The 27,608-nt window shown below is 39.9% G+C and overlaps 1 protein-coding gene across 1 annotated transcript in view; it reads left to right on the top strand.

The window, feature by feature from the left end:
- The window catches only part of HSD17B12 (hydroxysteroid 17-beta dehydrogenase 12), an 83,965-nt gene that overhangs the window by 54,629 nt on the left and 1,728 nt on the right, over positions 1 to 27,608 (top strand). Inside the window, exons 5-10 of the mRNA XM_039552092.1 lie at positions 316 to 380; positions 1,345 to 1,389; positions 11,603 to 11,637; positions 17,051 to 17,132; positions 21,101 to 21,166; positions 27,341 to 27,490. Coding sequence (XP_039408026.1) covers positions 316 to 380; positions 1,345 to 1,389; positions 11,603 to 11,637; positions 17,051 to 17,132; positions 21,101 to 21,166; positions 27,341 to 27,490 — 443 coding nt within the window. The remainder of the gene's footprint in view (positions 1 to 315; positions 381 to 1,344; positions 1,390 to 11,602; positions 11,638 to 17,050; positions 17,133 to 21,100; positions 21,167 to 27,340; positions 27,491 to 27,608) is intronic.

Genomic DNA, 27,608 nt, shown 5'->3' with positions numbered 1-27,608 from the left:
CTCGGGGCGCGCTGGGCTCTGCTGCCACCTCCCGGCCGCGCCGCGCACCGCGCCCGCCGCTCCCTGCGCGGGGAGCGCGGCTCGGCTCCTGTTCCGCTCCGAGTGTTTGTTTATCGTAAAGAACGGTGCGAACCCATTGCAATGGTCCGTCCGTGCGCTGCCGCATTCCGCTGCGTGTGCGCGGGGGTATTTACAGTGAAGGAAGCTTGGCCAAAGCAGCTAGAATGTCTTAAATGCAACATTTTAAGAGTATTGCTTGAAAATTGTCATTAATCAGGGGGCATCCAAGTGATCTAATTCATGCTTTTCTTTCAGTCAACAATGTGGGAATGTCGTATTCTTATCCTGAATATTTTCTTGATGTTCCAGAGCTGGAGAAGGTAAGTGCCTTTGTGGTACATTCTAGTGTTCTACTGCGGTTAGCAGATATTACAGAAGTATTTAGGTTTGGTTAAGGAACCCACATAATGAGGTTTTTTGATTAGAATTAAATGTTCAAAAACTTGGAAATGTACATAAGCAGCATAACACAATGCTGGTGATGGCAGTCTCACTTTTTGGTGGTGTTCTTCACGTACTCTTCCCTGCATCTTCTGCTCCTGTCTGCGGTCTCATCTGACTGTTGCTCATAAGTTGCTTTAGCTTGTGCTGGGGGGCTTCTTAAGTGACTGAAGGGGAGCAAGCAATTTCATGGATGGAAGCTGCATATTCCATAACACTTACAAAACTTAAGATATGACCATTTTAGACAGTTCATAATGTAGGGACAATCTTGGCTGTACTAGATACACTGAAAACTTGGATTATGAACAATTTCACTGGTGCATGATTTTCTTTCTGTAACCCCTGTAGCTCACTGGGTCCACTGTGGTTTTTTGTTTTCTACTTAAGTGTTGCTAAATATATCTGGTGTTTGGTTCACCTTCAAATAAGCTTCATAATGTTTAGCAAAAAAAAAAAAAAACCCCTCAGTTTTTTAACCTGCTGAATAAACTTAAAGTCACTAAAATGGTGGAGAGTAAAATACAGGAGTTAATTTCAAAACGTGTAATGGCTAAGAATTTATTACAGTTCTTAAGTATTGCAAATAGTGTTAGGAAATAGAGTGTCAGTGTGATACACCTGTCTGGTTCTGTATTAGTGAGAGTCCCTAATCAGAGATGAAACCTGGCCAAGAGCAATTCACAGACTTTGCTTTGAAAGCCTGTCACTGTTCTTGATACTTAAGCAAGAAGGCAAGGAGAAAAGGCAGATAATTTATCCCAACACTTAAACCCAGAGGACATACAAATACTGTTCAAATAGCTTCAAATGAGTAAACCCCAAAACTTTGTTTTCTTGCAGGTGATCGACAAAATGGTTAACATTAACATCACATCTGTTTGTAAGGTAAGTTACCGAGACTTTTTGGTAATTCAAAACCAGAAAACAAGATTCAGGTCTGGGGGAATTACTTTGACCTGTTAGACGATTCATCTTGGAAAAAGCCAGAGGTTCTGATTGTCATGTTGGACTGTTCTGATTATTGTGTGAAATGGAACTTGTTGCAAAGATGCCTATTAGCTATTTGAAAGGAGCAAGGTAAGCACATAAAACAGCACTTAGTGCTTCTTCACGATTTTTCTTCTATTCCTTCTTGTAAATGGTTCATTCTTCTCCCCCTGCATCTGTGTTTCTTGGGGTGGGCAGCCCTTACCTCTGCATGCCTAAGGTTTTTGTACACTGTAATGAGAAGGCACTTAAATATTTTCTGCAAAATGTATGAGCAAGAAGGAAAGCCAAACTCACAGAAACATGCGTTAACTTTACTTCAGAAGCTACCTTCACTTTTTGATATTTAAACTGAAACTTTCATCAAGAAGAAATCAACATGACTTCAGGCTAAAACATATGGCTGTTCTCTTGTTTATTAACATGAGGCCCATTCAAAAATGAAGTTTTCATCCTAGTATGTCAAAGCTCAAAAAGGACAGAGGGAATGGCCGTAAGTGGCAGGGACTTGGTTAGTGTATTACCAGTGTGTGCTGATGAAACTCCTTGGGACTATTCACTGCTAAGCCTTCTTATGCATAACAGTATGTCTCTATTAGCTGAGGGTTAGCCTTTTGCCTCAAAGCTAAAATATTAGATGTTTCTAAGATGTCTTGAAAGATTTGACTTTTTTTGCAGGTCTTCTGATTAGGTTAAGTACTAAATTCATCTAGTACAGTGCTTTTGGGGAGTCTAAACTCTTGTTTTGTTTCCATGTGAGGAGGCACAGCACCTCTTGAAACAATGCTTTGGTAAGATTCTCACACTTTATTGAAACATAGACAAACAGTGAAAATGTAGCCATTCCATGGCTGAATGGGAGTTGGTAATGTCAGCTTGCTGCTGCAGGCTCTTACTTTTGTGTGTGTTTTATTTGACATCTCAGAACTATTTGTTAGAAAGCTAGAAATGCTATAACAGTGAGTCTTCAGAAACCTTTCACCTGGAAAATGACTGTGAGCCTGACCAGTACAGATTTTCTAGTTGACCGAGAAGGATTGTGGCCCATGGTGTCTTCTTTTCCCCCTGCAAAATTTCAGAAGAGAAGTCAGTTATTAATGGGCACCTTTGAGAGCTTTCTCTTACAGAAAGTTTCTCTTACAGAAGTCATTTAAGTTAACAGAGCAGCATCAGGTGTACATCTGAAGAAGTGTCAAGCACAGACCTCCTCTGCTAAGGTGTGAGGTCTGTGCTGTGCCAGCAGAGGGAGTGCACTATTCAGTGATAAAAGAATTTGGGGTGTCAATCTTCCTGGGAGCATTTTTTTAGACAAGTTACAGATGAACTACTTCAATATGTATTTCTGAAGATGGTAGGGTAGAATAATAGTTTAACCCAGCATATGCCTAAAGTTCCAGAGATGTGGCCAGACTGTATTGTTTCCAAAGTAAACTAATGTTTCAGTTGTAGTGTCAGTGCTCATCAACAATTTAACAAAATTGTCATACAGTTGCTTGTAAAATTTGCATCTTTTCACATTCTAAAGTGGCTATTTTTGCACATAGAGAAACTTACTGAAGATCTGCTTGCTCTGTGTTAATAGTGTTTTTCCTTCTGTTTGAAAACTTTTGTCTTGACTGTGAACAACTCCTGCTACTGGATTTAATCAGAGTTTGAGCATAGGATTTCAAGCTTGAAAATGTTTTCTCCCGCACGAGCGTGTTGTGTAATTAAACAGTAGGCACACCAGATGCTTACTGTTTTGGGGAGAAGAGCACATTAGAAGTGTGTGCCATCTGTAAGACACTTTCTCAGGAGAACCCATAGAACTAGAGAATCATGGTATGAAAAAAATAAATTTAGGAAAAGTCTGTATATCTTTTCACTTAGATTTTTAGGTTCTAATTCTGTGAATATTTAGTTCCGTTTTTGAGGTTGATGCCATCTCTTATACATATATAGGTGTGTATATATATGTGTGTGTTTTTTAGAAACAATAATAAGAATATTCTCTTCTTGTCTGACTAAAACCATGAAGTGTGTGATGGAAGTGAGCACAAAGTTCTTAACAAGGAGCTGAAAGTCTGCTGAAATGTGAAAGTATGGGACAGGCAGAGTATGGTTTGCTACTACCCATTCAGGCTCTGCCCACAGTGCTTCCAGATCCTTGTCAGAGGTGTCTTAAAACCTGTACTGTTATATTCTAGAGCATTGGCATCCCCTTCCTTGCCTTTTGGACCAAACTTTCTCAGTGCCTAAAAGATGACAATATCCCCTGTCCTCTCAATAACCTGCACCACGTGCCATCAGCAGCCAGCCCCTGTTGGACAGCACAACTCTTCAAGTAACTCCAGTTCTGGCTGAAACACTCCTTAGCCTTGAAGTGTGAAAGTCAAGATAATTAGCACAGATTGATTCTGCAGAAATGTTGAAGTCTGTTTTGTTGCCACAAGTATAGGCCATTTCAAAGCGTAATGCCTAACCCTTAACTTTTTGATCCATCTTTTTCTTCATTGGTCAGCTCATTGGATTTCCTAGGGGATATGCAGTGTGTAAGAAGGGGTGCACTGAGAGATAAGACTGCATCTTCACCTCGCAGGACAAATTTTCAGCCTAGTTGGTCCCACTGTTTAGTATTTTTCCCAACTGGAAAGTATCTAATACTATGGAATTTTGGCACATGTTTGAGAACTTGCTCCCTCTCAGAGCTTTTAAAATGTGTCTTTCCCAAATCCTATTCCATGTTGCCTGCCCCCATCATGTCCTTAGAGCACTGTTGGGTTAGATCACCCATGAACCACGCAGTCATGCAATTTTGGGGTTCACTCAGTCTGGCATGAAGTGTTGATTACTGTGAAGTGCCTTCAAAGCACCCTGTACGTCACTGAAGATAAACCACGTAAAACTGCTTAAAACATGTTGGAAATCTCATGTCTTTTAAAATACTGGTTAAAAAAAATTGACAAAATAGCACCCTGTCCCCCAGCCACAGTAGATATTTTATAAGTAGTCTGAGCAATATCACACTTCTATGGTGATGTGCAGTGCAGGAGTTACTCTGGTCTTCATATAATATGCAAATAAAGAAGTGTTACGCGTCTTGATGCTATAAATAGAATGAAGATCTTTCATTTGTAGTATTTTCTCAGGACAGCTTGAGACTTAATACACTCATATGCAAGGATTGAATTGACAAATAAATGAGGAAGTAGACGAGGTGGTAGTATGTGTAGTTTCATGGTTCTTGTCATAATCTCATCTCAAGCTTCTGGAGGGATTTTAAATAGCAGAACTTTAATGATTGTTGGTAGCAGTTCAGGTAATGTGGCTTTGTATTATAACTTTTGGATATCCTGCTGCATTTTGAGACACAAATATTAGTGGCATTAAGTGAAATATCAGGGCAAAATCTCGTTTTTTTTCATTAACCAGCAAGTGTTGAGAAATCAAAATTAGACTTGTTCTGTATAGTTCTAATCATAGTTCCTTTGTATTAACTTCATCTCCTTGAATCAATCAGTCTTTGTATTCTACAGCCTTTAGCTTCACTTGGGAAAACAAACTTGACTTGGCTTTTGGCTTAATGTCCTGAAAGCCAAGGGTGCTAGGATTCCTGTCCAGTGGAAAAAGTGGGTAGGTAAAGAGCACAGAGAATAGCTTCAAATACTTCAGGGGGTCTCCTTTGAAAGCTGCAAGAGTTACTTGGTATGGAAGGAACTGCAAGTTTGTTATTGCTTTTGCAGCATCACGATATGCTAATTGCATTGGGAGTGAGGCATAAACTTGTGTTCTCTTGAAAAATGAGCAGGACTAAATAGTTGAGGGAGTGCTGGCTTAGCGGCTGATTAAGCAAGGAGCTGAATTGGTTTGCAGGCTATTATATTGTGGGGGGATGTAAATTTTTGGCTTGTAGGCCAGGCTTTGCTTGGATATTGGCATTAGCAGAGGAAGGGGAAGAGTAAATTATGTGTGTGTAAATCCCTTGTGTGGTAGTCTTCGTGTTGATGGCTTTATTCATGTTTTATACTGAGTGTCAATACTAAACGCTAACAGGCCCTACTACATCAAGGATTTTTGTCCTCATATTTGAGACACTTTTTAAATTTTCTCAAGAGTTCAGAATACATAAATGCTTCATGTTGAACTGAGAGATCTGGTGTCAGCTGCCCTCCTAATGGAGGAGGAGTGAGAGGTGAATTACAGCAGGTTGTGAATCCCAGGCAGGACATGGGAATAACTACTACAAAGTCTGAAACTGTGAGTTTAGGAAAGAAAGCAACAACAGAACCAACAACCAATATGAAATTGTAAGGAGGAGCAAAAGTTAGTGTATTTGAGAAGGAGGGAAAATATTCTTTTGTGGACCTGTGTGTAGGAAGAAGAAAAGCCTGGGGAGCAGCAATCCTGAAAAGACATTTGGAAATGACATCTCTCTCTCTCTCTCTCTCTCCAATGTGTGTTCAGATGGGCTAGTGCAGTCTAATACCACACCTGTAAAGGTACCTTACCAGAAATCAGGTGGTAGTTGTTTGTTGCCTGCTAGAACCCTATGTGAATTTTTGTATTTGCTGTGGAAAGGGTCACAGTAAGTGGAGAATAATTCTGAGGACAGTGGCAACACCGACTTGTGAGAAGAGATCATGCTGTGTGTGTGTATTCCACTCTAGTCAAGAGGTTTCTTTGTATTTATATTCAAAGTCATAATCAAAGAGGGGTTGATGATTTAGCCAAGTACATAATACAAGTAGAAAACAGAGAGGGACAGTTGCCAATGCTTGGAAAAGGAGTAAGTGTTCTGTGAAGGTGGTCATGAATATCATTCAGATGGTCCAGAGGGAGAAATTCAATGCTGTGGTTTCCCACCTTGCTGACTTTGAACCTGAGAGTGTGGTACACAGAAAGCTGGATCAAGGGAAATGTAGCTGTGATAAATATATTTTTAAGCAATAGTCAGAAGCACTGGGGATTTTTCTTCAAAGTACAAGTAACTTGGGGGAATTCAGGAAATCCTAGAGTTCTGTGGCTTTCTGTAGATTTGGGGTTGACACAAACACATATTTCACCTCTTGAAAAGAGAACATTCAGCCTTATTATTTGAGCAGTCTTTGTCCTGTGTAAAGGGCAAGAGGAGAAATATGCTTATTTTGAGAGCTTTCCATTTTTAACTCGACTCCCAAAGTTTATGGCTCTAAATAGGAAAAACTTTCTCTTCTAAAACCATTGCTCAGAGGAAAGTCACTGAAAATGAACAGGGCTTGTTACTTTCATAGTTCCCTTTGTATGTCCCAAGCCCCTGACATGGCCACATGGGTTACTGTGTGAGTTGAGTTGACATCAGGTTTACTTGCTAGTTTTTACAGATAGAAATCATTCTTGTTTGGCTTGGGGTACAAGCTGCATTAAGAAGTTATTGTTTCAAGAGAAACACATTAAAAAAACATTGTAGATGCTGAGAATAGGCCTCACAATCAATTTAACTACCAGTGCATGAGAACAGTTCCTTAGTTTTTCAGTGTATGGCCTGCAGGTGAGGGTGCCAGTTAAGTTTGTTAAACAGCTACTGCATTTGTGAACTTGTGTGAATCCTCTGCCCAGGCACTCTGAGTTGTCTTATGGTAGGAGTGATGTTTTTGTATGTGAGTGGGTGCACCACAGGGAATTCCTCATCTTTAAAAAGTTATGTTGCTCCGAGTTGTTAAAATTTCACCCCAGATTTGTGAATGAGGAAAGCTTCTTAGCTGCATAACACAGTAGCAACTTGTCCAAGTTCTCTAGCCTCACCCTTTGCTGTATTTGTATAGCCCTAGTTACAGAGCATTCAACCCTTTCAAAGTGGAAAGAATGACTTGCAGTCATAACATCATAGCATGGAATGATTTGTCTCTAAATATACAACTGTGGTATTAGGCTTTGTGTAACAATTGCGGGGCCCATAAGGTCTGAAGGATGACTTTGAATATTTACCTAAGCTTTTCCTGCTGTATCTTAAGTAGTCTGAGTGAACATCACTTGAAAGATATTCAAAATTTTACATATTATTATTATTCTTTCAGAAAACTCTGCTTCTGAGCTATTGCTTGGATCAGATTGAGAAAAGACTACAACGCTGTGATAACTAAGAATGGGAGGTTTTCTTCTTAAGAAAAGTCACTGGAAATCCATGGTTATAACTTCCAACTATTTGTTAGTCCTCTAATAGGAGCTTTTAATTGTACTGCCTGCTTTAGAACATAAATCTAGCCATAAGTCTGTGCATTCTTGTATTACAAGTAGGAATCTTTGCTCTGTTAGGCTCAAAGTGGAGTTACTTTTTCCAGAACTAGAAGGTAGAAGACAGGTTTGGTGAGAAAGAGTGGACAATGCAACCAGTGCTTGCCAGGAATGTAATAAATGCAGTTTCAGGTAAAAAAAAAAAATCAATAAATGATAGTTGCCTATAAAAGATTATTGAAATGGTCTGTAATCAATCTCTACCTTAAGTTAGTCATTTGCCCTGAGCATCCTGGAACTTGAGATCTAGATGGTTAGGTATGAAAGAAGTTGAGTTAAAAGCAAGGCAGCCCTCCAAACCAAAGGAACTATACCCCGAACTGTATGGTAGCATTATGTGTGTACGTGAAATAATTGGAAAATAAACAAAAAAATAGAGTGCAACAACCACTCTTCATGGTTGGGTGCTAAACGTAACTTTGTGCCAGACTGTATAGAATATCAAGAATTAACAACCTCTGATGTTGAGTAGTTTGTCCTAAACAAATTTCTCAGATGTGTATGCTCACTCTGCTCTAATGCAAGTTTTCAGAAAGAAAAAAACCACTTTGTTTTGGATGAGCTGGCAGTTTTCACATAGCCTAACGACTTGTCTGGAATTACCTGAGTCCTCAGAGTCTTGGGAACATCCACATTTCCAACTGTAGCACTCCTATTTCTGTGGAAAGTAGTGTTCCTTCAGAAAGAAGGTTACTTGAAGGAAACCTAACCATGTTGAGTAACCACCAACAGAAGGCACTCTTCTTAGGGTAGTTCCCAACCTCTCCTTTAGGCTTCCTGACACTTCCTTCTGCCTGTATTAGATTGCCTGCAGAGAAACAAACACTGCTGTGAAGTCCTCTGACATCCTACATGCAGATTCCTATAGATTGACTTGCAGTGCTTTGCCATTTAGGAAATACACACCATTACAGAACAGACTATCTCTAAACAAGGCCTAGCTAAAATCTGGGTTCTTTATCTGGGAGATATTTATTCAGTTCTAGATGTTTTGGTTTTTAACTGCCTTTTTCATAATGGTATGTCTGAGATTACAGCTATTGAAGACAAATGTTAACCAGTCTGGCTGTTTTGGATAAGGATCATACAGTGCAAGCCCGTGTGGACACCACTGACACCATTATTAGTGGTAAAACTACATTTCTGCTGTTAACTGTCTTATTTGAATTTATGCTGAAAATATTTTACATTTGGGTACAGTGTATAAAACTGCCAGACCTGAGTATGGCTGCAGAATACCCTGCCAGCATTTTTCTGATAGTCCCGTTTGAATGTGCCCTTGGCTGGGTCAGGTGAGACTGACTCAGAGAGCTGCCTTCTGTTATCTTGCTCTTTAAAAATAATGGTATTTTTACATCAAGATACTGAATAGTCATAGGTATCTTTTTTTCACACATCACAATGCATAAAAATACTGATAGAAAGTTTTGCCCTATTTCACAGAATTTTGAAATTCCCTTAAAATAGGAATTTTAGTAAAACAAATGGAAGTCCACATTTCCATGTTGAGTATGAAATCCAGTTTTGCCATCAGTATCTTTCTGTGGAGGGGAAAAAAATTGATTGCTTGTCCAGCTGAAGTTCAGAAACAAACTATTTAACACAGTTGGTGGTGAGAGACTTCTCGATTTCTACCCAGATTGTGTACCTATTGCTGTATTTCAGCTGTCAATGGCTTCCTAGTTTTTTATTTTATGTAAGTCCACCAATTATTGTAGCATATTTTTTTGTGCTCTCATTTGGATATCAATAGTAGCCAGCAGGTTTGTGATAAACTGTTAGAGTTGCTTGGTGGGTTGCAGTTTGGATTTAGACCGTGAATGCATTTGTGTGGATTTATGACAAAGGTTCAAACGTGGCGTCCCCTCGACATTACAGTGGGAAATTGTGTACTGGTTTTTCAGCTCATTTATGGGTTGCCTAAGGGAAGGTAATTCCAGTCCACGTCCATGTGCCAATCTATGGAGATGTTATGCAGCATTACACTGCTCTGAGAGGCAAGAAACAGTATGTTTCTTTTTGCCAAGGGATCTGTGGAAGAGGTCATAAAACTTGCTTCAGATAAAAGATCTTCCAGTCTTGAACTAGTCTTAAAATCAGCCCAAATCATTCTTTATCCTTTAAGATTAAAATAAATAGTTGTTTCTACATCTCCTTTGAAGCATTAGTGTATGAAAAAGCTCATGTATGCTTAAACTTAATACTAGAGGGTTTTTTGAAGCTGCATCAGATCTGTTTAGCTTGTTGATGCTTATCAGCTCTGAATACTTAGTTTGACTTCTGGGGCAGTGCTGACAGCTAAGTGTGTCAGCAGCTGACTTCATGAAAGGAAGGCCTGTTCAACTCCTGCCTGTACAGTCCCTTATCGAAACTGTCACACAGTGTGGCTGATGGCAGAATCTATTCTAAGGGAGAAATGCCAATAAAATGCAAAACACAGCCCTTCTCTGCCATTTGCTTTGTGTGTCAGCTGCAATCAACTGAGATCGTTTTCTTTTGTGTTTTTTCTCCTTTATTCCTGAAAGGGTATGTTTTATAATTCAAAAATAAAAACAAACAAACAAAACCTCAAACCCAGATTGAGTCATATGTAAGGGCTAATGCAGTGGTGATAATAAAATGAGTAGTTTCTTACAATAAAATTTGTTTCTTTGTAATGAAAGTGCTAACAGGTGTTTTGTGTGCCTATATATGCTGATTTCTTTTGTATGTGTGTTTTTCTTCCCGTACTATTCAAATATTCAATGTTTTATTTTAAGCTATCAAGGTAATTTGGGATCGGTGGGAATATTTTGGTGGGTGCTGGTTTTAGTATTTTATTACTCTCCCCTTTGTGTTCTCAAAAACTTTATTGGAATACCTTTCAGATGTCAAAAGTGGTAGCAGTTTATATTTCTTGTCTGATCTGTCTTTGCCGTCAGTGACATTCATACGGTTAGTTGGGGCAGGGCAGAATTTGGTACAAGCAGAATTTTGATATTATTTCATGAAGGCAGCAGTTTTGGATTTAAATTGTATTTTAGGATGGTAGTAATTAGTACTGGGAAAATTAACTATTTTACACTAATTAAAATTTTGTCCAAGTTTGGATCAATGCTTAATTTGTTCCACTTGCCAGAGATGCTCTGTCTGCAACTGGGAAGCTTGTTTTAGGATTACTGCTCTGGAGAATCCTTCAGCCAGCTTGTAGATGGATTGCTCAGAGTCATAATGAAGGCAGGAGTTTCCAGAGCAGTGAGGAGGTTTGCCAGGCGACTTTTCTCCTGGGGGTGTAGTTTTTGCAGTGTGAAAACATCTGTGTAATCAGCCAAAAATATTTTGGAGTCTTAAGTATTTTCCTTAGGTAACATAATGTAGGAAACTTACATTTGCTAGTTCTGTCAGTGCTCTTGCTGCTCCATAATTAATTTTTGTCTTAAAATCAGCAGTTCAGTAAGCGTAGCTAGACTGTATTGGATAATGTTTTGAGTCCTGGCAGAGGTGGTAAATTTAGTCCGTTTCTAGGAAGACAGGTGTTTCTTGTGGGGAGAGAAGGATGGTACATATACTGTAGTACTCTGGTGTTTTAATGTTCTTTGGAGGCCACGGATGCTGCAGAGTGGTGAAGACATTGGTTTTATTTACTCTTGTGCTACTAGCTGGAGGGGGTTCACCAGATTCAGTGCACACACTACTTGACAGAGCCAAGTTATCCAGGTAGAATAAAAATAAACTGCCTACGCAAAGTATGGTCTCTGCTTCCCTGAGCCGTGCTTGGGGTGGAGGGGGTGGCAGCTGCTTCTGGGAGGAAGGGAGGCTTCCCTCGGTCTCTGGCTGTCTGGTGTCTGCATTCTCAGCCATCACGAATGTTTTCCTTTTGCAGATGACACGATTGGTGCTGCCCAGCATGCTGGAAAGGTGAGTCACACTAACACTATCCAGACAAAGTCATCATTATTTATAGGGGAGAATCCTTTCTTGAAAAATTCATTACTGTGACTAATCAGCCTAGTCTTCATGTTTTAATGGCAGAGTAATGCTGGGTGAGTCACGCTGATGGTGCATGAATCATCAGACGGTGGAAGCCTTTTCCACTAGATTCCCTTTTTATTTTTCCTCTCCCTTCTCCACTGTTGTGGTGATTCCTTTTAGAACAGAATTAAAAAGCCCGTCTGACTCATCAGCACTAACTCAACAACCTGCTATTCTGAGGGGGTGGTTACAGTTCCTGGGAATAACCTTCTTAAGGCTATTTCTCTAAGTCATTGTAAGTAAAATGGATGCAAAGAATATGTTCTCATTATGCAGTAGGAGGTATATTGAGGAAAGGCTGTGATCATTTGGAAAAGTGGAACTGGAGACCAGCTCTTTAGAATAACACACCACTGTCGACAGGGAAGACGTGTACTGACTTCCCAGCTAGCTCCCAGGTGAAACCAAAAGGTTCACGATTTCCATTTAGTCCCCCCCGGCTGTTTTCCAGCTGATGTTGGCTGTCCTGGCTGTTTGCCATCCCTGCTGGGGTGCTAACCCTGCCTTTGCTGGGGGCTGCCCTGGATCAGGCTTGAGCCGTGCTCGCAATACTGGGGAAAATTCTGTAGAACCATGCAAACGAATACGGCAGGAGGAGTCCGTATATGAGGCAAGCCTCCAAATCTGGCAAAGATGATGAAAAAAAAATGGGTGTATTTTGTGTCATCCCACTGTCTGGGAGTCTTCATTGCAGACCAGAATTCAGTATTCAAGTGCTGCACAGATGCACAGCAGATGTTTCACTTTTAAAACAAAGCTTCTTCCTGGGTACAAACTGTTCCAGAGCTAGTGGTCAGTATGGGAGTCAGTGTCTAGCACATCAGGGTGATGGTGAGCTAAGATTTTTTACTTAAACAGTCAGGAGATATGAATAAGTTTATTTCGTGTAAAGAGATGTGAATTACAAATAAAGACCCAAGACTGAGCTCTGGGGCAGGAGTGTGTAGTATTTCCCAATGAAGCTGAAGTAGAGGGTGAGGATTATAGTACAGTTGTGATAGATACTCAGGGCTTGTAAGTCAGAAGCTACTCCTTGTCCTTGTACTATTAGTGATGGATAAAGGGACTTGTTTTTTGTTAAACCACTGCCCTCTGAAGGTGCCACCATGACCAAAACCATTAAGGTTTTCAAGGGATTTAATGCTGTTTCATTGTTAGGTTTTGGAACTTAAAACTCTAAACAGTTTCTTGCCTCGGTTTCTTATTTGTTTAAAGAAATACTGTAGCTATCCATTTGGCAGAGTAGTCTCTTCAGCTTCTGAGGACAGAATGATGTATACTCTACCTATAGAATATCCTGTGTATGTTTTTCTGTTACACATCCACCTGGGAAAGATGATTTGAATGAAAGGCAGCAAACCAGGATCCTGCTGACTTCTGGTTTTGACTGCCCTTGAGCACACGTCATCTCTCCTCTTACTTCTCTAACTGCATGACTACCTCAGGGATTCTGAGGATAAATGTTCAAGAAGCCTGGAAAGAAAAGGTTAATAGTGGTTTAAAAAAATTAAGTATACATCTTGAACTTTTTCATGTATATAAGGAACCACTTTAACAGACTGCTCCATTAGGATGATGGCCTTGGTTTCTGTCCCAGGGAAAAATATTTGAAAAAGCTTCCATTTTCTGTCTGATTTTTGTGAAGTTGGTTGGGTTTGCAGTGCACAGAAGCAATGCCTGAAGCTGCCAGCTCTTGCAGAGTCATAGCTCACAGGCCATTAACACTGCTAGGAGTCTGTAACCACAGGAGGACATGGATGTCCAGCGAATCCAAGGGCATGAATGAATTGGAGCTGGACTTAGCGGCTCTTTAGGTCGACCATATATTTCTCACATGGGACCACAGGCTAGAAAAAGGGCTCCAGGCTCTAAGAGTAAGGCTAGACTAAGAATCTTATTGTCATTCCTCACTTGTCCAAGAAGGAGAGCATGTTGAGTAGATAGCTGTGACGTAGCATGCTAGAGCATCTTGCAGCTCACTCTACTGCGTACTTTTGCGTATTTGAATGTTGGTTTTATGGCAATATATTGCAAGGTAAGTAGAAAAATAGAGCATACATTGCATGCTTTGCATCCAGGTCTGATATGAGAAAATAAAACTACATCTTGGTGTGCCTTTTACTTTTTATTTATAATAAACACAGCAGCATTAGATGAATGCTACTTCTGGTAATGGCGTTTAGATTCTCTGCTGTGGCTTCTCTCCTGTGCTCTGAACACTTAAAGTGATAATTTATTATCTGAAGCCTCCTATTACATTTAAATGAGCAGTTCCTGTGTAAATACTCAGGCTACTGTCTGAGGTGGGAAACTCATAGAGCTGAAAATCAAGGCTTGATGTCTTCAGGAACAAAAAAAGCCACCACCAAAAATCAGTTGGCTGTTGCTAGACAAATACCAAACTATGGTATTTATTGCCAGGGAAGTAGCAAGTGCATAATTAGATTACAGAAGAAGCTTGCTCTTTCCACTTGGCATGCAGCTGGAGCAGGCGCTGGTTGCCACAGCAACAGGGAGATGGCTAAATTTAGCCTCCCTGGTGCTGGACCACTTAAGGTAGAATGACAGGGAGGTGTGAGGGTGTGGGCCTGGCTCTCTTCATCTTAACCAACGTTTGTTTGTTTGTTTGTTTTTCATTAATAGCACAGTTGAATTCGATGGAGCCAGAATTTCTTTTTACCACACTGATGCTTGAGTAATTCTTCAGATACCTCCCTAAAAACATTCCTTCTGCAATTCCTCTAAGAAACAAAATTGTAATTGGAGTAATTGAAAGTGTTCCCCCTACACACATGCTTCTCAATTTCATTTTATTGGGAGGTTTTAAGTTACAGGCTTTTAAGGCTAGGACTGTTTTCTTTAAAATGTGAAAATACAAACCACAGAACCCCCAGTGACACTGACTGCTTCAAAGAGACCAATACACAGAGCTTCTGCAAGGGGCAGCTATTAATGTTTTGTGTTTCTAAGAGGGTTTTCTTCACTGGGTCAAACCATTAATTCAGTCTGTCTAGGTGGTGGTCACGACTCATGCTACAAAGTTGCAGTGCAGCTAGACACTGCCAGACCTGTGCTTGCAGCCTGAATGTCAGCCTCTCTTCTGCAGCTTCAGTTTGTTTTAAAAGCGTGAGGCTCTTGTTTATCCATATCAGTGCTTATCCTTCTTTGAATCCTGTTAAGCTTTTGTCCTCAGTTAAGTTTTGTGGCAAGTACTCCCTAGTCTGAATATGGGAAGAGCACTTTCTTTTATCTGATCTAAATTTCAGTCTTTCATTTAAATAAATGTCACCTTTCTTTTGTATTCTGAGAGGATAAATCATGATCTTGATCTTTTTAATTCCTTAGTTTGTATACTCTTATCATGGCTGCTCTTAATAGTCTCTTAAATAACTAAATTGTTGTATCAGGGTAGACATCTTTTTCTTCTCTTCCCCTTTCTTAAATCATCAGGTTCTTAATACTTCTGGTCTGTATTTGGAGGTATAAAGATGGTTTGTAGACTGTAATACAAGATTTTGGTGGTGGTGAAGGATCTTTCCCTGCCATTCCCAGCATCCTATTGTTTGTCTGGTTTTGGTGACTGCTGCACAAATGAGAACTTCTTGTTCAGGTTTTTCATGGAGGGGACAGTTGATTTAGAGTCCTGCAAGGTTGTGATTAATTCATAATTTTTTCTTTGGTATGCATTGTTGGTTATTGATGCACTGTTAATATTGATTTTTCATCTGCCATTCTGCAGTATGTTCTCAAAGCAGCCTGAGCTTTAAAAAAAGTACCTTATAGTATTCTCCAATCTGGTACTATCTTAAAAACTGCATAAATACTCATTTCACTACTAATCTCCATTTGAGCTCATGAATAAATATCACAATCACCACCTGTCTTGATACAAAAAACTTGTAGCTTCAACTGTTAACCTTTTGCTGTCCTGAAAATTCATGATTAATTTGTGGTCTTATGCTTTCCATGCTGCGTGTTTTGATTCATATTACTACTCTATTTCACCAACCAAGCCTTTCAAGGAACTCCTGAAAAATACAATGAACTTTGGCAAAGGTGCTTGAAGTCCTGAATAAATGAAATGATTCTTTTCTGTCACATTTGCCATCTCATTCTTTGTGACAACTTAGTCACAGATGTAATTCACACTTATATCATGGCTATGTATTGTATCACTTGTATTCAAGCCATGCTGGTTTGAATCTGTTGTCATGATTTCCAAAGCATTTATACTGTTCTAATTTTTAATGGGGACTTACTTAAATTACTGCTTGTTTTTAAGATGGTCACTTAAATCATTGTGGCAGCAGTGGTGTAGGGTATACGTGGCTGAACAAATACGATGGAAACTCAAGTGAATCTGCAGGAGTTGAGCTGTGTGATGTCTACCTGCATGAGTGTTCTCACTGCACTGAGCATGGCATACTTATACTATGTTCAGGTAAACTGGTTTGAATTTCCAACAGGGTCAGAAGAAGCAAAGATGTATCTTTCACTATGTTGGACTGTCTTGCAGACTTTCTAACAAAGTAATTGCCCTAATTTGCATGAAGCTTTTAAAATGAATTATTTTTTCTACCTAGCACTAAATATGTCTAGTTTTGTAGGTAAAACTCATCTCAGAAATAGACATGGCCCAAAGCAGTCTGTATTGGGAGGTCAGGAGCCTTCCTGTCCTACCTGCACGTGCTTTAGAACAGCTTGACAGAGCAGGAGGTTGCTAATTTCTGGTATCTTTACCAAAATACTATTGATGAATACCTTCAGTGTTACTGTAATACAGATGTAAAACAACTCTCATTTTCTGGGTTCATCCACTGAATATCTTCCATATTTATTAAAACACTTCTATATTTGAGCAGTAGATTCAGATGCTTCCTATCTTGAAAATCCATCATGAACTAACATTTAGAAGGTGTATTATCAAAGTAGAAATCATACAACAAGCCTGTGTTGCCATTTCTGCCATCTTATCCCAAGACTTAGGAGCTCCTTTTGAATTTGTGCCAGCTGGACTCAATGGTTTTGCATAGTTTAGCTCAGTGTGTGTATGTATATGTGTATATAAATACAGCTTTGATTCTCTTGCTGTATTGACCTTGGAGTTGTTCCTGATTTATACCAGCTGCTTGGATACTTACAATGTATGTAAAGTGAATTTCAATTCAGGATTTGGTTGGGGCTTTTAAACAGATCTTAATCTCAGTTGCATTCTAAAGGGTTTTGTTTAGGCTTGCTGTAATTTTTGGAAACATGAAAGATGTTTATTTTATGATAATATATGTTTGCTTCCTTTCAGATCAAAAGGGGTAATCCTGAATATCTCATCAGCTACAGGGATGTATCCATCTCCACTGCTGACTCTTTACTCCGCAACCAAGGTAAGTGTTCCTTTCCACACTGAAATCAAGTGTCAAACATGAAGCAACATTTACAGGAATAAATGTTTTGGTGTCCATCTAGTGGTGCTTTCATGAACTAAAAGTAGAGTTTCTGTCTTGAGCTTTTCCAATAGTGGAAGCTGGAAGGTTGAGAGAAAACTTGAGTGCGAGGGTTTACTAGCATGGAAATGACTATTTTATGTATTTCCTCATGCATTCTGTTTTTACGTGGAAAAGGATGGTAGTGTACCAAACAAGCTTAGTGTGAGGTCGAGAAAGGACATTGACTAAGTTTAACACGTTTTCTTATTTTGGCTTTGAAACTTCTTTCCCCTAACTTCTATGATCTACATTTCATCTTAAGTTCACCTGCTCCTGTTTTTCTTTGTGTCCACCGGGACAGTTACAGCTTTTTGCAGCTGGTCTAATGTTTTTCTTCCCAGAGGTACTTTAGGGCAACATTTTAGAACCCTCGAAAGTATCTCCAGTGAACACTGTAAAGAATATGGGTACACAGCATGGAACTGAAGCATATGTGGTAAAACAGAATGCAAGAGACATTGACACTGGTATCAAAGCAGTATGGCACTACAGCTTTTTCTGGCATACCTGGTAATTACCTTAAATACTTCAAGCGTCTCAGAGTCTAAGCAGAACCTTGACAGGATGAAGAAACCTTCAGTAGTGTCATTCATGTCTGAACAGACCCACGTTTCCTCTAGATTCTTGTGGGTGATGGGTGCCCCCAGTGCGCTAGCTAGGAGAAGCCCGGAGCTCTGGCTGCACCCCACTGAGTCAAGGCAGCTACACACAGAGGGTGAGCTCCTCGCCCGTGGGAGCTGTCTCAAAGCTGGATAGAAGAGCACATGGGCAGAGGTAAAGGAGGAGAGAGGGGACTCCTCCTATGGATTCCATGGAGAAGGTTTATTGTGGAGAGACCGGGAACGAAAAGCCGAAAATCTGAGCGTGTCCAGGGATTTTATAGTGGGGTAGGAAAGGTGGGGATAAGGGATACAGCCAATAGGATGGGGAAAAGGAGGCAGGGTTGAAGCTGAGGGAACCAATGGGATTAACACATAGGAGGGACTATGGGAAGGAACCAATGGGGTGTCGAGGATAACAGAACTTTCTAGAAGTGATGCATAGTTAATTAGGTGAAATGAATTTTTATACCTTCATACATAAAACAGGGAGGGGAAAGCGTGAACCAATAATATGAGAATATGTACATCACAGAACTGGGGGATTATGGGTTCTCACCCTACCTGTGGAGTGAGTGGTTAAATTTCAGTGCCTGACCACCATATGTTGGTCTTGGTTGTGTCCTCAGGGGTCAGGGTGGCTGCAGCCACTTGCACCGCCCAAGATTCTCAGTAACATCTTCATATTCCCAGAAAGGAGTAGATGCACACTATTTTATTCATACTAAAGGAGGGGATATTTAAGTTTAGAAGCCTGAAGTAGCTTTAGCTGATAAAATTTCCCCTTGAAATAGCTGTTTCCTGAGAGGACAGTTCTTTGTTTTAATACAAATGGTCACTTTTGTTGTGGCAGTGCCTTCAGCTTTATGGAATTAATTGAGCTTCTGATTTTAGTGATAATACACCTTACACTGCTTTGTTTAGTCTTTTTTTTTCAATGGGAACGTGAAGTATTTCTTCCCCTCCCCTTAAAAAACTAAATTACGCGTTGAGTAATCTGCCTATTCTCAGCACTGCCCGTCTTCTACCACAGCAAGATTAGTCAGCATGAAAGTGACTCCCCTAATGTAGCTATAGAAAGACTGTATCTGCAGTTTCTATGGGTTTTTTTCCCCCCCTCATCTATATAAAGGAGGTTTAAAGCATAATATCCTTCAGGTGTAAGTCAATGACTGACTAATTATCAGGAACAAGTGCAGTCCAACTCTTTAACCTTCCTGTAGAGAATTCCCTAGCTTACAGTGAAATGAGACTCTTTAAAAGAAATCATAGTGCTAAATCTTGACAGGTTTACCTATCTACCTGTGTAATGCTAATGAGAAGTAAAACATGATTATATCAGTTCTCACCTCACCCCCATCCCTTTAGTGTTTGGGTTTGTTATTAGATATTTGGATATCCAAGGAGAAGAAATTTTCTAACATGCAATGCTTATGTGCATATTCAAGGAATGTTTACTCAGAGAGCATTCTTAAGATTTCAGATTCAAGGTTGTTGGAGGGCTTAAGATCATGTAGGTAGAAAACCTAACTTACCTTGAATTAAATTTTTCAAGAAGAAAAGCTCCAAAGGTTGTTTGTATACTGGAAGTTGCTTTTTCTTCTCATATAAAATGAACATTTTCTTTATTGCAAGCTCTTTGCAACCAGTAGAGAAGGCAGTCTTTTATACTGTGTCTCCATATTTGGAGTGGTAGCTAACATCAGGACTTTTGTCATGGAGGAATAGTTAGAAATTTGAATGATCAAAGCACTTTTATTAACATAATATAGTTCTTTTAAATAGATTATCAGTATACTCTGTGCAGTTATTACACATGCACCTGGCAGCTGTGTTCAGAAACTGCACGAAACTATTTGGCTTGTCCGTGCAGGTACCTTATTGTTTCAAGAGGGTGGTCAGCTCACTTGAATAGTTACTGCTAGACCAGACTTTCAGTCTTGTTCATGTTGAGTACTGAATTTTGTTACAAATTTACACTCAGGGAGAGGGAGAAGGAAAGAACAGCTGAACAGCAGATAAGCTTTTTATGGTTTGAGGAGCATCCTGCTAGCTTATACCTGCAACTTAAGAAGAGTAAAAGGACCTACCTGCTACATAGCAAAATCTAGTTTTATTTCAGATCTTCCGAGTATGCTCAGAAGAGTGTCTGCTGAAATAGTCCAGTAGCGTGGGAGTCTTTCTGTTGCTTCTCGTATAGGCTGAGTTCAGTGGGATGGCCTTGATAGGAAAAACACTGGGCACTGCCAACTTTAAGTGCTGGTTTCAGTTAGGACTTAGGTTAAACCACTGGTGACATGGTGACCAAAGGAAGACTGTAGAGGAGGTGCAGTACTAGAGCTTTGCTGCTTGTTTTGAAACTGGTCTGAAGCAACTGCTTCTTAAATACTTGAACTAATTTACTTAGTGTTTATTTTAGCTTCAAGCATGGATAGGAGAGTTTAGTTCATTCAGTTGAAGGTACTCTATTCATCCTACTTGGTTGTATCACTTCACTAAAACAAGAAACCATAGCAGAACCCATGTTTTGTCTCACTGGACTGTAGGAGGGTAGAGTGGAAAGGTGGTTTAGAAGAATTTGGAAGTGGGAAGCTGTGCTGGTTTGAACTGCTGAGGTAGCCTTGGATTCTCAGGACAATATTTCCTGGCAGGGTTAAGGACGCAGCCTTGAGGGCATCCTGAAGGCAGGTGCTAACATCCACCTTTTAAGCCCTTTAATTTATTTCTTTGAACTTTTTGGCTTGCAATTTCTAAAACTTCCAGAAGTTTGGAAGAAAATCTGTGGAGGTGGACTTGAGGATTAGGAAGAAGTGTCACCATAGGGTGGCATTTTTTAAAAGTGTAAAGGCAGAGGACTAAGTGTTTAAACACTATGTTCTAAAAATCATGCACAAGAGGAACCCAATTAAATCACTCTTAAAAAAAAAACCTAAGGAGATGACATAAGTAGTGAACAATGTGAACATAAAGTCTTCTTTTCCTCTTTTAACTAGGCTTTATGTAACAAATCTGGTTCCTTTTTCTTCTAAATTGAAAAGGGGTTTATTTGTTTAGATTGAGTCTTGCTTCTGTAAAAATACTTCCTAAGCATAGAGTTTGTTTGAATGGCATTGCTCTTGTATGCAAAGTTTTATTGAAAACCTAGGGTTTTCACTTTGAAAACAGGAACTCCAAATAGTAATTCAAATACTCTTACACAAAACTGTCAAACTAGAGTTCCCATTGTAACGTGTAGCATGCTGCATGTTTCCCTTCTTTTCTCTCCAGGCTTTTGTGGATTTCTTCTCCCAATGCCTCCATGCAGAATACAAGAGCAAGGGCATCATTGTGCAGGTGAGTAGTTTGTTTCATGTAAGTGTGGTTACCACAGCAACATTGGTGTCTTGGCAACAAAAAGGAATCGGCATGTTCTCTTATTCATGAGTGTGTGACACAGATTAAGGATAAGGATTTCCTTTGATCCCATTAGCAGCTTTCTTAAATTACTCTGAAACCATGGGTCTTGAAGCAACAAAAGACATGGTTTGGTTTTAGCTGATGGTGCTAATTGAACCTTTATGGATAAAGTATTCCATAAAACTGTGCACAGTGCTGTAGAATGTAGAATACATTTTTATGGAGCTTCATCTACTGGAAAACACTTGTGGAATGCATTTGTACAGGCATTCCATGGGTAACAGCTCGAACAACTGGAATAGTAGAATCCCTGCAGTGTCAGTGAATCAACTGCTAATCTGAGCATAGTTGAAGAACGAACAAAAGCCTCAAAGATCCTTTGTGGGTAACTGACTGATTTATTTTTCTGTATTGCTAATGAGTCTTGCTTCATACCCCTCCTTATCCCCTCCCCATTTGTTTACCTTCCATGGTTTTAATTATTTTTGGTGTGGCACAAAAGCAAACCAAGCCAGTTTCTCACAGCTTTATAGGATTTTGCTTTAATATCACTTCTCACATACTCTTAGTGTTTGCTTCCAAAGCTGGAATTTCCAGCTTTGGTCACAAACGGTGAACTTTCCATTGCTGATTAAACCTCTCCAGAGCAAGAGTCAGTTTAATAAAGGTGGTATGAGATCTTACCTGTACTGTGAAGACAATGGTATGTCTTTTTGAAGTTCAGTTAGGGACCTTACAGACAGGGTTAGCTATGTCCATGCCTCTCGTTCCTCTATTCTGTATGGTGGTTCTCAAAGCCATGTGAACTTCAAAGGCTTTATGAAAGGTAAGGCACAAAGTTGCCTGCCTTACTTGTGAAATCATCATACACAAGAGCATAACTCTTATTACTGGCTAATACTATAGGAAGGTTGTTACCAGATTAAGGCTATGTTACCTTTTTGATGTGCTAGATTTTTTTCCTTTTAAACATATTTAGCAAAACAAGAACTTCTCACCTAAAAATGTCCTGTCACATTTCCTGAGAAGGTATTGCATTAAGAAAAAAGATAGTTGTTGGGTGAGCTATTCCCATGCAGTCACCAACCCTTTAACGGGAACCTCCTAGATTTAAACCTTATGCTAAATATCTAAAGGGGTGCTGTTTATTTTGGGATCTGTTGGCAGTGGGCAGGAGGCTAGCGAAGGCGGACCCTGAAAGCATCCTAACTGCTTGACTTTAGATTTGCACTGGTAACGTTATAACTTGGAGTACAGCCCTGAAAGCTTAACTTCTCCCCTGGGTGCTTGATTCTGTGCCCTAGCACTATGGGATGTACCTTTCAGCTAAACTAATGTGCAGCAATGAAGGATGCATAAAAAGGCAGCACTCTGAATGCATACAGGTTCAGCATACAGGGTCGGTTTGTGTGCTCTCAGTTCTTGAAGTGGATTTAGCTGGAGTAACTTTTCAGTGTTTCATGTCTCCTTGTTACTTTCTCTTCTCACAGGGCTTCAGCCCCAAACTGTTCTGCAGTGGGTCAGTGTTTACCACGTGGCAAGTTCCTTACAGCTTTCTCTTCACTTCTACCCTTCTTCATTACTTCTATCTCCCCAGTGTCTTTCAAATTGTATTACTTGCAGATTTAGCTTGACTATCAGACAGCTGTTCTTCCAGTCATTTTCATCTACATGCAATGTGTTATGTCTTTGGGATGTGTTGTTTCTGTGTGCAGTTGTCTCCTCCTCCCCAGATTTTGTCTAAATAGTACTCGTAGCAGTTTGAGAGGAGAATGAAGGAGGAGCAAGAACTGTTCGTTTATGACTGTGGAGTACCTATTGAGACTGAAAAGGCAACCCGGTAACTCGTGCTTGGCTAAAGGCATTAAGCACAGTATGAATGTTCATAGTATAGGCAAGATTTTCTAGCTTTTGGGTATAGAAAAACTAAGAAAATGGTTTTTGGTGCCTTACATTTTTAGGATTATAAACAAATGAAGAATTAAATCTAACTTTCTGTATCTACGGTTATGTTTTCCTGTACAAAGCTTCACAGGTTGTGGTAAACTGTCCTTTTGCGACTCTGATGTTGGCTTAGGATGCTGAATTCCTGACAGCGCTGCTTTTTATCCCTTAAATGTAGATAGTGAATTGCCATTGAGTTATGTGGGTCTGATTATCAATAGCTGTCACAGCTTCAATTTGTTATGCTAATTTTATTGCAGTCTGTGTCCTTGTCCTCTTGTTTCAGCCTAAGTCACTGTAAGCCACTAATGAATATTACAAGTACCTTCCTGTGGAGACTAGCTGACCTATCTCCTTCAATCCCTTAGGAAGACTGCATCCCTCTTAGATTTTTTTTGAAGTTCATCTTTGTGACCTTCAGAAGCATAACACTTTTAATTCCAAACTTGCCCTTCCAGCTAGATCATCATCATTGAAACCAGTTAACTTTTGCTTTGCCAATACCTGCAGAGCACCACTGTGTGAAAAACAGAAACAAAATGCTGGTGGGATTTTACTAGTTTCTTAATATCAGCCTCAAGTATGTGCCTTGCTCAAGTGGAATGCCTTCTGTGGAACCTTAGTTTTCATAGTGCTTTCGTTGAAGTGTAGCCATCTTTGGATTAAAAATACACTCTTCTTGCTGACAGATCTGCTTAATTTTACAGAAGCAGCACAGTAATAGCATGGGTTAAAACTCTGTGTGTGTTTACATGGGGAAGAGAGGCAAAAGAAAAGAAATGAGGAAGATGACAATGACTTTTCTCAAGACTTTTGGAAAGATCTCTCCTTGAAAGGTTTCTGCAGGCTTTTCTGAAACTTCTGCTCTTTTAATGTCTAAGAACATTGCTTGGTTCTTTGACCCTTTCTTTTACTCCCTTTTTATACTTTACTTAGTTATTGGCATTATCCCTCTATACTTCATAACTATGCATAGCAAAAATATAGTGGTAGAAACTTGCATTATCTGTTTTCTTTTATTGTATTTACTACGTAAAATATCAGACCACAAATTCATGAAAATCTTCATTTAAAAAGATTGCCAGAAAGTTTTCTACCCTAACCTCCTGCTCTCCCAGCAGCTGGATTGCCTAGCAATTCACAGTGGGATTGCTGCTGGCACTAGGTCCTGGGCTAATTGTGGCTTTTCAAAATCTTGGAAACCTTCAAGGGCAGGGGTGCTGTGAGCTCTCTGGACAGCCTGCTTGAATGTTATACTGCTCTTGTAGTAAAAAAGCTTTCTCCCTTATGTCCAGTCTGACAGTCTACAGCCAAAACAGACAGTTCTCCCTGTTGTCATTTGATCAGGCACTACCAAGAAGAGTTTGGCTCTTATAACTACCATTGTAATAATTTTAGGCAGGTAAGATGTCACCACCAGCTTCCTTTTCACAACACTGAACAGGCCCAGCTCTATCTCCAGGTATTCACAAAAGTGTGCTGTCACCAAACTGATGTTTAATGGCATTGCCTTCCTTCCTCCAAAGCGTTTTAGCTCTGCTGTTTAGCTTTCTATACAGGTCAGCTTTGGTTGATGTAACTCTTCCATTTCCCCTTTATGTTCCTCACTCTCCTTTTTCCCACATAGAAAAGGGAAGGAAACTTACTTGGCAACATCTGAGAGTTCAGGTCTTTTTACTTTTTTAAAAGTAAGGTAAAAAGGTGATAAAATTGTGTAAACAAGCTATTCTGACTTTGGAGGACTTATGACTATTGACTGTTCAGGACTTGAGATCTGACTGCTTACATCCAAATAATATTCAAGAACCCAATTTTGAGTGTGAGCCAATTTTAATAAGAATCAGAGCTATAAGCAGTAGCAAATGTTTCAAGTGAGCAAGTCACATCACACTGACATAAGCTACTTTTAAGGCATGTTTTGAAACTGTAGTGCAGGCTAAGCTTTCCCTGAATAAGGGGAGTTATTTGCCCAGGTAGTGTGGGTTGTATCTGTCTGAATGCAAAATGCTGAAATGCATTTTGCACCTAAAGGTGGTGAATTTTTTTTTAATCCGTTATGCCTGTTCATGAATGTCTGAGTTCCTTGTGGGATGGAAGAAGGGGAGAAAACTAAATAGATTCAGCAGGTCTCTTGATAGCTATTAAAATAAGGTCCAGTTAATACAAAGATGGTAAATCTAACGTATCTAAAAGTAAGTACCTGACTTTTTGTTTTCTGGCAAAAGAAAAATGTTAGAGCGTAATCTCATGCTTCCATGTGCCTTGAAATCTGTGGATCAGTCCAATAGTACTACCATATGCTTGCTTTTTCAGGTATCCTCATGCACAATTGTTTGCCCCTTCATGCTATCCAGTGGTTTAACTGGGTCATGCAGTTCACTTTTGAAGTCTGTTTTAAGCAGAGACAGAGAATAAATCATACCTCTTGTGCCATACTTGGTGGGGGTGTTGCAGATATCATTTGGTGGTGAATAAGAAGCTTAAAATTGTAATTTTTTTTTTAAACATCAAAGTAGAGATTCATCTTAGAAATGTAATCTGAAAAATAGATGAGGTTCATGTTCTGGAGCTGAAATGAGATATCTATGCTGCTATGGTAGCAGAATGAGTAGTTTTCTCATCCAAGCATTTGTAGCTTTTGGTGACTTTAAAGGTATGGTAGCCACTTTCACTTCTACAGTTTAGGTCTCCATGTTTTTCCTTCCCATTTGAAAGTGGACTCATGCAGTATGTTATTGAAAGTCCTATTTACAGACAGAAGGGCACAGTTTTGATGTTCTCAGGTGAAGGAATGAGCAGACATACCAATGTTTCCTGTTTGTGGTGGTAAAATTTCTGTTGAAATGTGCACAGCTGTGGCATGGATACACTCAGTGAGAACTGAAGGGGTCCTCTCCCTGCTGTGCTGCTGAGAGCGACAGCTAATGTTTCTGAGGTTAGGCATGTGTGGTTGTTGTTCTTTAAGAGACTTAACATGGGGAAGCAGGTTTACAAACTGTAACTTGCCCAAATATACTGGTTTTTGAGATGGTATCATTTGGAGATCCATTAGTATAGCAGAAGTGGACACACACTTCTCAGGTACTTGCTGTAAAGGTACAGCAGTGGGAGCACTCGCTAGATGGGCAGTAGTGGCTGGATTTATTGAATCACTGCTAGAGCCACTGACAGTGTCTTAGGAGGTCCTTGTCAAAGTGGTGATGAAGTTCCCACCTTTCTAGGCGTGTTGAGATATGGTATGTTTAATATCTGTTTAAGGGCTATAGAGCAGGGCTTTTTTGATTACTCTTTTAGAGGCAGAAATTGAGGACAAGTTGAAAGCATTGCCAAAACCATGACCATGAGGAAAGAGCATTGCTTCCTACTGTACAAGTATATGTGCATTTCCCTTTCCTTCTCCAGCAGCATGAGATGGGGATAGGTGGTTTTGGATCCTCCAGGTCTATCTTGCCCTACCATTGCTATCAGTGTCCCTCCACCAGCATATATCCGTGCTGCTTTCTCTTGCCTTTCCATTAGGGACAGTTCTGAGACCCAGCATGACTTTTCTGTTTTGCTTCCAAACATTGCTACCAAAGCTCATTAACTGTGCTCTGTTTCTTGATCCTTCTTTCTGTCCTTCCACTCTGACACTGACAATCTCCTCTGTCCTCTGAGCCCTGCTGTGGAGTTACAAGCTCAGTGTTTCCAGTCTCCAGGCGTTCTTTTCTCCTTCCTCCTCCTGCCTTTGTACAGGTGCCAAACTGAGGAGCTTTTACTGCAAAATCCCTGTCTTGGGTTCTGCGCCTCCTTACCAGGCAAATGTTGGGGGTTTACTACAGAGAAGCAATAGTACAGCATTTTCTATTAAACAACTGGAATGAAGTTTTGCACTTTCGCTTTTCAACCCTACCCTTGCATGAGTGGTTTTTCTAGGGCTCCAGCCAGTGATGTTGACTGTCAGCAGACAACTGAACTATGTCCAAATATGACCCATGGGTAATCTGATTTAAAAGTTTTTGATCTTATATTGTGATCCAGTTGTGATCTTAGAACTGAAAATGAGGCTGCCTTAAACTAGAATTCAGTATACAGACTCTCTGATGTCCAATTACTTTAGATCCGTGATGGATCTGTAAGTTAATATTGAAAGCATTCCCTGCTTAACATGAGTTTTTCCGTGTGCAGAGTGTTCTACCATATTATGTGGCAACAAAAATGTCCAAAATCCGCAAGCCAACCCTCGATAAGCCCAGTCCTGAAACGTATGTCAGAGCTGCATTGGGCACGGTGGGCCTGCAGTCCCGGACCAACGGGTACCTACCTCATGCACTCATGGTAAGTCTCCTTGGAAAATGTAAGGATCTGAAAAGTCCTTTGTGTTTATTATGGAAAAAGAGTAATTAGTACAGGTTATAAAACGCTGAGACCTCACCCCCTCCCCTTTTTTTTTTTT

The sequence above is a fragment of the Corvus cornix genome, chromosome 5, assembly GCF_000738735.6.
Source record: "Corvus cornix cornix isolate S_Up_H32 chromosome 5, ASM73873v5, whole genome shotgun sequence".
Classification (NCBI taxonomy): domain Eukaryota; kingdom Metazoa; phylum Chordata; class Aves; order Passeriformes; family Corvidae; genus Corvus; species Corvus cornix.
This window is presented reverse-complemented; position numbering and strand designations above follow the sequence as displayed.